Below are 10,055 nucleotides of genomic sequence, written 5' to 3' on the forward strand. Positions count from 1 at the left end.
CATACATGAGGTGGAACAGAGCCACATGGCTAGAACATGGATTAACCTGTACCAGAACGTTCCAACCATACATGAGGTGGAACAGAGCCACATGGCTAGAACATGGATTAACCTGTACCAGAACGTTCCAACCATACATGAGGTGGAACAGAGCCACATGGCTAGAACATGGATTAACCTGTACCAGAACGTTCCAACCATACATGAGGTGGAACAGAGCCACATGGCTAGAACATGGATTAACCTGTACCAGAACGTTCCAACCACACATGATGTGGAACAGAGCCACATGGCTAGAACATGGATTAACCTGTACCAGAACGTTCCAACCATACATGAGGTGGAACAGAGCCACATGGCTAGAACATGGATTAACCTGTACCAGAACGTTGAAACCACACATGATGTGGAACAGAGCCACATGGCTAGAACATGGATTAACCTGTACCAGAACGTTCCAACCATACATGAGGTGGAACAGAGCCACATGGCTAGAACATGGATTAACCTATACCAGAACGTTCCAACCACACATGATGTGGAACAGAGCCACATGGCTAGAACATGGATTAACCTATACCAGAACGTTAAAACCACACATGATGTGGAACAGAGCCACATGGCTAGAACATGGATTAACCTGTACCAGAACGTTCCAACCATACATGAGGTGGAACAGAGCCACATGGCTAGAACATGGATTAACCTGTACCAGAACGTTCCAACCATACATGAGGTGGAACAGAGCCACATGGCTAGAACATGGATTAACCTGTACCAGAACGTTCCAACCATACATGAGGTGGAACAGAGCCACATGGCTAGAACATGGATTAACCTATACCAGAACGTTCCAACCACACATGATGTGGAACAGAGCCACATGGCTAGAACATGGATTAACCTGTACCAGAACGTTCCAACCATACATGAGGTGGAACAGAGCCACATGGCTAGAACATGGATTAACCTATACCAGAACGTTCCAACCACACATGATGTGGAACAGAGCCACATGGCTAGAACATGGATTAACCTGTACCAGAACGTTCCAACCATACATGAGGTGGAACAGAGCCACATGGCTAGAACATGGATTAACCTGTACCAAAACGTTCCAACCACACATGAGGTGGAACAGAGCCACATGGCTAGAACATGGATTAACCTGTACCAAAACGTTCCAACCATACATGAGGTGGAACAGAGCCACATGGCTAGAACATGGATTAACCTGTACCAGAACGTTCCAACCACACATGAGGTGGAACAGAGCCACATGGCTAGAACATGGATTAAACTGTACCAGAACGTTCCAACCACACATGAGGTGGAACAGAGCCACATGGCTAGAACATGGATTAAACTGTACCAGAACGTTCCAACCACACATGAGGTGGAACAGAGCCACATGGATTAAACTGTATCAGAACGTTCCAGTCACACATGAGGTGGAACAGAGCCACATGGCTAGAACATGGATTAAACTGTACCAGAACGTTCCAACCACACATGAGGTGGAACAGAGCCACATGGCTAGAACATGGATTAAACTGTACCAGAACGTTCCAACCACACATGAGGTGGAACAGAGCCACATGGCTAGAACATGGATTAACCTGTACCAGCTCTCTCCACTGGCTTCCAACGTTCCAGTCACACATGAGGTGGAACAGAGCCACATGGCTAGAACATGGATTAACCTGTACCAGAACGTTCCAACCACACATGAGGTGGAACAGAGCCACATGGCTAGAACATGGATTAAACTGTATCAGAACGTTCCAACCACACATGAGGTGGAACAGAGCCACATGGCTAGAACATGGATTAAACTGTACCAGAACGTTCCAACCATACATGAGGTGGAACAGAGCCACATGGCTAGAACATGGATTAACCTGTACCAGAACGTTCCACCACACATGAGGTGGAACAGAGCCACATGGCTAGAACATGGATTAACCTGTATCAGAACGTTCCCACCACACATGAGGTGGAACAGAGCCACATGGCTAGAACATGGATTAAACTGTACCAGAACGTTCCAACCACACATGAGGTGGAACAGAGCCACATGGATTAAACTGTACCAGAACGTTCCAACCACACATGAGGTGGAACAGAGCCACATGGCTAGAACATGGATTAAACTGTACCAGAACGTTCCAACCACACATGAGGTGGAACAGAGCAACATGGATTAAACTGTACCAGAACGTTCCAACCACACATGAGGTGGAACAGAGCCACATGGCTAGAACATGGATTAAACTGTACCAGAACGTTCCAACCACACATGAGGTGGAACAGAGCAACATGGACCTAGTAAAAACAGTAGTCCTTCTGAGATGATGTCTAATCTAGTTCATTCTAAGACAAGTATAGAAGACAGAAGCAGTCTGTTGAGAGCTACTCACCAGTGTGTGACAGTGAGGAGGAGAGAACTAGCAGGACCAGGGCTGTGACAGCCATGACTGTCTACTGACTGACACACAGACCGACGGAGGTCTGTAACGGACAGGACATGAGCTAGAGAGGAGAGAGAGAAATCACATCAGCTAGAGAGGAGAGAGAGGAAATCACATCAGCTAGAGAGGAGAGAGAGAAATCACATCAGCTAGAGGAGGAGAGAGAGAAATCACATCAGCTAGAGAGGAGAGAGAGGAAATCACATCAGCTAGAGAGGAGAGAGAGAAATCACATCAGCTAGAGAGGAGAGAGAGAAATCACATCAGCTAGAGAAGAGAGAGAGAAATCACATCAGCTAGAGAGGAGAGAGAGAAATCACATCAGCTAGAGAGGAGAGAGAGAAATCACATCAGCTAGAGAGGAGAGAGAGAAATCACATCAGCTAGAGAAGAGAGAGAGAAATCACATCAGCTAGAGAGGAGAGAGAGAAATCACATCAGCTAGAGAGGAGAGAGAGAAATCACATCAGCTAGAGAGGAGAGAGAGAAATCACATCAGCTAGAGAGGAGAGAGAGAAATCACATCAGCTAGAGAGGAGAGAGAGAAATCACATCAGCTAGAGAGGAGAGAGAGAAATCACATCAGCCAGAGAGGAGAGAGAGGAAATGACATCAGCTAGAGAGGAGAGAGAGAAATCACATCAGCTAGAGAGGAGAGAGAGAAATCACATCAGCTAGAGAGGAGAGAGAGAAATGACATCAGCTAGAGAAGAGAGAGAGAAATCACATCAGCTAGAGAGGAGAGAGAGAAATCACATCAGCTAGAGAGGAGAGAGAGAAATCACATCAGCTAGAGAGGAGAGAGAGAAATCACATCAGCTAGAGAGGAGAGAGAGAAATCACATCAGCTAGAGAGGAGAGAGAGAAATCACATCAGCTAGAGAGGAGAGAGAGAAATCACATCAGCTAGAGAGGAGAGAGAGAAATCACATCAGCTAGAGAGGAGAGAGAGAAATCACATCAGCTAGAGAGGAGAGAGAGAAATCACATCAGCTAGAGAGGAGAGAGAGAAATCACATCAGCTAGAGAGGAGAGAGAGAAATCACATCAGCTAGAGAGGAGAGAGAGAAATCACATCAGCTAGAGAGGAGAGAGAGAAATCACATCAGCTAGAGAGGAGAGAGAGGAAATGACATCAGCTAGAGAGGAGAGAGAGAAATGACATCAGCTAGAGAAGAGAGAGGAAATGACATCAGCTAGAGGAGAGAGAGAAATGACATCAGCTAGAGAAGAGAGAGGAAATGACATCAGCTAGAGGAGAGAGAGAAATGACATCAGCTAGAGAGAGAGAGAGAAATCACATCAGCTAGAGAGGAGAGAGAGAAATCACATCAGCTAGAGAGGAGAGAGAGAAATCACATCAGCTAGAGAGGAGAGAGAGGAAATGACATCAGCTAGAGAGGAGAGAGAGAAATGACATCAGCTAGAGAAGAGAGAGGAAATGACATCAGCTAGAGGAGAGAGAGAAATGACATCAGCTAGAGAAGAGAGAGGAAATGACATCAGCTAGAGGAGAGAGAGAGAAATGACATCAGCTAGAGAAGAGAGAGAGGAAATGACATCAGCTAGAGAGGAGAGAGAGAAATTACATCAGCTAGAGAAGGGAGAGGAAATGACATCAGCTAGAGGAGAGAGAGAGAAATGACATCAGCTAGAGAAGAGAGAGGAAATGACATCAGCTAGAGGAGAGAGAGAGAAATGACATCAGCTAGAGAGGAGAGAGAGAAATGACATCAGCTAGAGAGGAGAGAGAGAAATGACATCAGCTAGAGAGGAGAGAGGAAATTACATCAGCTAGAGAGGAGAGAAATGACATCAGCTAGAGGAGAGAGGAAATTACATCAGCTAGAGAGGAGAGAAATTAAATCAGCTAGAGAGGAGAGAGAGGAAATGACATCAGCTAGAGAGGAGAGAAATGACATCAGCTAGAGGAGAGAGGAAATGACATCAGCTAGAGGAGAGAGGAAATGACATCAGCTGGAGGAGAGAGGAAATGACATCAGCTAGAGAGGAGAGAGAGGAAATGACATCAGCTAGAGGAGAGAGGAAATGACATCAGCTAGAGGAGAGAGGAAATGACATCAGCTGGAGGAGAGAGAAATGACATCAGCTGGAGGAGAGAGAAATGACATCAGCTAGAGAAGAGAGAAATGACATCAGCTGGAGGAGAGAGAAATGACATCAGCTAGAGGAGAGAGAAATGACATCAGCTAGAGGAGAGAGAAATGACATCAGCTGGAGGAGAGAGAAATGACATCAGCTGGAGGAGAGAGAAATGACATCAGCTGGAGGAGAGAGAAATGACATCAGCTAGAGGAGAGAGGAAATGACATCAGCTAGAGGAGAGAGGAAATGACATCAGCTAGAGAGGAAATACAATTATTGTTTATCTTCTTTGCTGAATGAAATAACCCTGAGCCTGAGTTGTATCTAATACAATTAAAAAGCCACTCAGATAACATGATGACTTGATCTTGTGCTCATCATTGCTGATTTTGTTTCCTCATATCCACAACAACCACCAAGTCACACACACAGATCTATGGATTGTATTCATACGCTCCTGTCCACTGTCCTTAGCAGTTTAACAGTACCCTCAATGTGGCAGCAGCCACAGATCTCAATTCATGTATTCATACGCTCCTGTCCACTGTCCTTAGCAGTTTGACAGTACCCTCAATGTGGCAGCAGCCACAGATCTCAATTCATGTATTCATTTGGTTTGTTTTATTGTTGAATATCCTGGTGTGGAGACAATTCAGCTTTTAGCTGTAGAAATACAACTGGATTCTATTAGATAGACCCCCCAGTGTGCAATTTCCATATCAATTCACTTTGGATGTTTAAATGATTTATAACACTCATGAGTCAGCAATATTCTCCAAATATACTGTAGTCATGCAGGCTTTTCTCTGTGAGGGGCTTTTTCCATTAATATATGCGTTCACACACACACACACACACACACACACACACACACACACACACACACACACACACACACACACACACACACACACACACACACACACACACACACACACACACACACACACACACACACACACACACACACACACACACACACGGGTCCGGTCTGGCGTCACACATGCTCACACATCAGTTCTGCAGCAGCATATGAGAGTCATCCTGCAGCAAGACACACCTTCTGAATACTGAGAGGAGAGGGAGGGAAGGAGGGAGGGAGAGAGAGAGTGAGGATAGAGCGATAGGGAGAGCGAGAGAGACACAGAGCAAGTGAGAGAGAGAGAGAGAGAGAGAGAGCTGCTCTGAGTCTGCAGTATTCTCAGCTCTCTCAGAGGACAACACAACACCAGTCTCAATCGGCTGCAGCTAGTCACGCTATAGCTCCACCCCTCACCTCACCATTATCTAAAAGTGCAGTCATGCTGCATGCATAATACACTCCTGATTGAATACAGGATGTAGAGCATACGGTAGTCGTGTTTAGTGTCTTTAACACCCCCATCTTTCCACAGTTCTGGCCTCAGCATCCCTGCCTGTCCAGCTACTCAACTGAACCTAGTCTGGCCTAGCTACTATACTGAACCCTGTCTGTTCCAGATACTATACTCAACCCTGTCTGTTCAGCTACTATACTCAACCCTGTCTGTTCCAGCTACTATACTCAACCCTGTCTGTTCAGCTACTATACTCAACCCTGTCTGTTCAGCTACTATACTCAACCCTGTCTGTTCCAGCTACTATACTCAACCCTGTCTGTTCAGCTACTATACTCAACCCTGTCTGTTCAGCTACTATACTGAACCCTGTCTGTTCCAGATACTATACTCAACCCTGTCTGTTCCAGCTACTATACTCAACCCTGTCTGTTCAGCTACTATACTCAACCCTGTCTGTTCCAGCTACTATACTCAACCCTGTCTGTTCAGCTACTATACTCAACCCTGTCTGTTCCAGCTACTATACTCAACCCTGTCTGTTCAGCTACTATACTCAACCCTGTCTGTTCAGCTACTATACTCAACCCTGTCTGTTCCAGCTACTATACTCAACCCTGTCTGTTCAGCTACTATACTGAACCCTGTCTGTTCCAGATACTATACTCAACCCTGTCTGTTCCAGCTACTATACTCAACCCTGTCTGTTCAGCTACTATACTCAACCCTGTCTGTTCCAGCTACTATACTCAACCCTGTCTGTTCAGCTACTATACTCAACCCTGTCTGTTCCAGCTACTATACTCAACCCTGTCTGTTCAACTACTATACCCAACCCTGTCTGTTCAGCTACTATACTCAACCCTGTCTGTTCAGCTACTATACTCAACCCTGTCTGTTCCAGCTACTATACTCAACCCTGTCTGTTCAGCTACTATACTCAACCCTGTCTGTTCAGCTACTATACTCAACCCTGTCTGTTCCAGCTGCTATACTGAACCCAGTCTGGCCTAGCTACTACACTGAACCCAGTCTGGCCTAGCTACTATACTGAACCCTGTCTGTTCAGCTACTATACCCAACCCTGTCTGTTCAGCTACTATACTCAACCCTGTCTGTTCCAGCTACTATACTCAACCCTGTCTGTTCAGCTACTATACTCAACCCTGTCTGTTCAGCTACTATACTCAACCCTGTCTGTTCAGCTACTATACTCAACCCTGTCTGTTCCAGCTACTATACTCAACCCTGTCTGTTCAGCTACTATACTCAACCCTGTCTGTTCCAGCTACTATACTCAACCCTGTCTGTTCAGCTACTATACTCAACCCTGTCTGTTCCAGCTACTATACTCAACCCTGTCTGTTCAGCTACTATACCCAACCCTGTCTGTTCAGCTACTATACTCAACCCTGTCTGTTCAGCTACTATACTCAACCCTGTCTGTTCCAGCTACTATACTCAACCCTGTCTGTTCAGCTACTATACTCAACCCTGTCTGTTCAGCTACTATACTCAACCCTGTCTGGTCCAGCTGCTATACTGAACCCAGTCTGGCCTAGCTACTACACTGAACCCAGTCTGGCCTAGCTACTATACTGAACCCTGTCTGTTCAGCTACTATACCCAACCCTGTCTGTTCAGCTACTATACTCAACCCTGTCTGTTCCAGCTACTATACTCAACCCTGTCTGTTCAGCTACTATACTCAACCCTGTCTGTTCAGCTACTATACTCAACCCTGTCTGTTCAGCTACTATACTCAACCCTGTCTGTTCCAGCTACTATACTCAACCCTGTCTGTTCAGCTACTATACTCAACCCTGTCTGTTCCAGCTACTATACTCAACCCTGTCTGTTCAGCTACTATACTCAACCCTGTCTGTTCAGCTACTATACTCAACCCTGTCTGTTCAGCTACTATACTCAACCCTGTCTGTTCAGCTATTATACTCAACCCTGTCTGTTCAGCTGCTATACTGAACCCAGTCTGGCCTAGCTACTATACTGAACCCAGTCTGGCCTAGCTACTACACTGAACCCAGTCTGGCCTAGCTACTACACTGAACCCAGTCTGGCCTAGCTACTATACTCAACCCTGTCTGTTCAGCTACTACACTGAACCCAGTCTGGCCTGGCTACTACACTGAACCCAGTCTGGCCTAGCTACTACACTGAACCAAGTCTGGCCTAGCTACTATACTCAACCCTGTCTGTTCAGCTCCTATACTGAACCCTGTCTGTTCAGCTACTATACTTAACGCTGTCTGTTCAGCTACTATACTTAACCCTGTCTGTTCAGCTACTATACTCAACCCTGTCTGTTCAGCTACTATACTCAACCCTGTCTGTTCAGCTACTATACTTAACCCTGTCTGTTCAGCTACTATACTCAACCCTGTCTGTTCAGCTACTATACTTAACCCTGTCTGTTCCAGCTACTATACTCAACCCTGTCTGTTCAGCTACTATACTCAACCCTGTCTGGCCTAGCTACTATACTCAACCCTGTCTGGCCTAGCTACTATACTCAACCCTGTCTGTTCAGCTACTATACTCAACCCTGTCTGTTCAGCTACTATACTCAACCCTGTCTGTTCAGCTACTATACTCAACCCTGTCTGGCCTAGCTATTATATGGAACGCTGTCTGTTCAGCTAAAATACTGAACCCTGTCTGTTCAGCTAAAATACTGAACCCTGTCTGTTCAGCTACTATACTGAACCCTGTCTGTTCAGCTAAAATACTGGACCTTGTCTGTCCCACCTACCCTGTCTGTTCCAGCTACTTTACTGAACCCTGTCTGTTCAGCTAAAATACTGAACCCTGTCTGTTCAGCTAAAATACTGAACCCTGTCTGTCCCAGCTACTCTACTGAACCCTGTCTGTTCAGCTAAAATACTGAACCCTGTCTGTTCAGCTAAAATATTGGACCCTGTCTGTCCCACCTACCCTGTCTGTCCCAGCTACTCTACTGAACCCTGTCTGTCCCAGCTACTCTACTGAACCCTGTCTGTTCAGCTAATCTACTGAACCCTGTCTGTCCCAGCTACTATACTGAACCCTATCTGTCCTAGCTAATATACTGAACCCTGTCTGTCCAGCTACACTATTGAACCCTGTATGGCCAGCTACTAAACTGAACCCTGTCTGTTCAGCTACTCTACTGAACCCTGTCTGTCCAGCTATTATACTGAACCCTGTCTGTCCAGCTACTATACTGAACCCTGTCTGTTCAGTTACTATACTAAACCCTGTCTGTCCAGCTATTATACTGAACCCTTGGCCTAGCTATTCTACTGAACCCTGTCTGTTCAGCTACTATACTGAACCCTGTCTGTTCAGCTACTATACTGAAGCCTGTCTGTCCAGCTACTCTACTGAAACTTGTCTGTTCAGCTACTATACTGAACCCTGTCTGTTCAGCTACTATACTGAACCCTGTCTGTCCAGCTACTCTACTGAAACTTGTCTGTTCAGCTACTATACTAAACCCTGTCTGTCCAGCTATTATACTGAACCCTTGGCCTAGCTATTCTACTGAACCCTGTCTGTTCAGCTACTATACTGAACCCTGTCTGTTCAGCTACTATACTGAACCCTGTCTGTCCAGATACTCTACTGAACCCTGTCTGTCCAGCTACTATACTGAACCCTGTCTCTCCTAAAGGGACTATGCAGTCCCAGAACCCTTCAGAGTCAGATTGTGACCTAAGAGAGAGGAGAGAGAGGGGGGTGCTTCTGTTCCCAACCAAGGAGGACCTACAGCAACAACTAGATCTTCTGCACAGATTGCATCCGCCCTCTGCACAGAGAGAGGAGAGAGAGGAACTATCTACACTGAACAGAAATATAAACACAACATGTAAAGCGTTGATCCAATGTTTCATGAGTTGAAATAAAAGATCCTGAAATGTTCCATACTCACAAAAAGCTTATTTCTCTCAATTTTTGTGCACAAAATTTGTTTACATCCGTCTTAGTGAGCATTTCTCCTTTGCCAAGATAATCCATCCATCTGACAAGTGTGGCATATCCAGAAGCGGATTAAACAGCATGATCATTATACAGGTGCACCTTGTGCTGGGGACAATAACAGGCCACTCTAAAATGTGCAGTTTTGTAACACAACACAATGCCACAAATGTATCAAGTTTTGAGG

General features: G+C 45.6%; 1 protein-coding gene across 2 annotated transcripts in view; it reads right to left on the bottom strand.

The window, feature by feature from the left end:
* cntn1b (contactin 1b) overlaps nt 1–10,055 on the bottom strand; it is a 49,889-nt gene that overhangs the window by 37,158 nt on the left and 2,676 nt on the right. For both annotated transcript variants that reach the window (XM_052515158.1, XM_052515159.1), the window contains exon 2: nt 2,421–2,532. In XM_052515158.1, the coding sequence (XP_052371118.1) occupies nt 2,421–2,475 (55 nt within the window). In that variant the 5' untranslated portion in view covers nt 2,476–2,532. The remainder of the gene's footprint in view (nt 1–2,420; nt 2,533–10,055) is intronic.

Source organism: Oncorhynchus keta, unplaced genomic scaffold, assembly GCF_023373465.1.
Source record: "Oncorhynchus keta strain PuntledgeMale-10-30-2019 unplaced genomic scaffold, Oket_V2 Un_scaffold_21901_pilon_pilon, whole genome shotgun sequence".
NCBI lineage: Eukaryota > Metazoa > Chordata > Actinopteri > Salmoniformes > Salmonidae > Oncorhynchus > Oncorhynchus keta.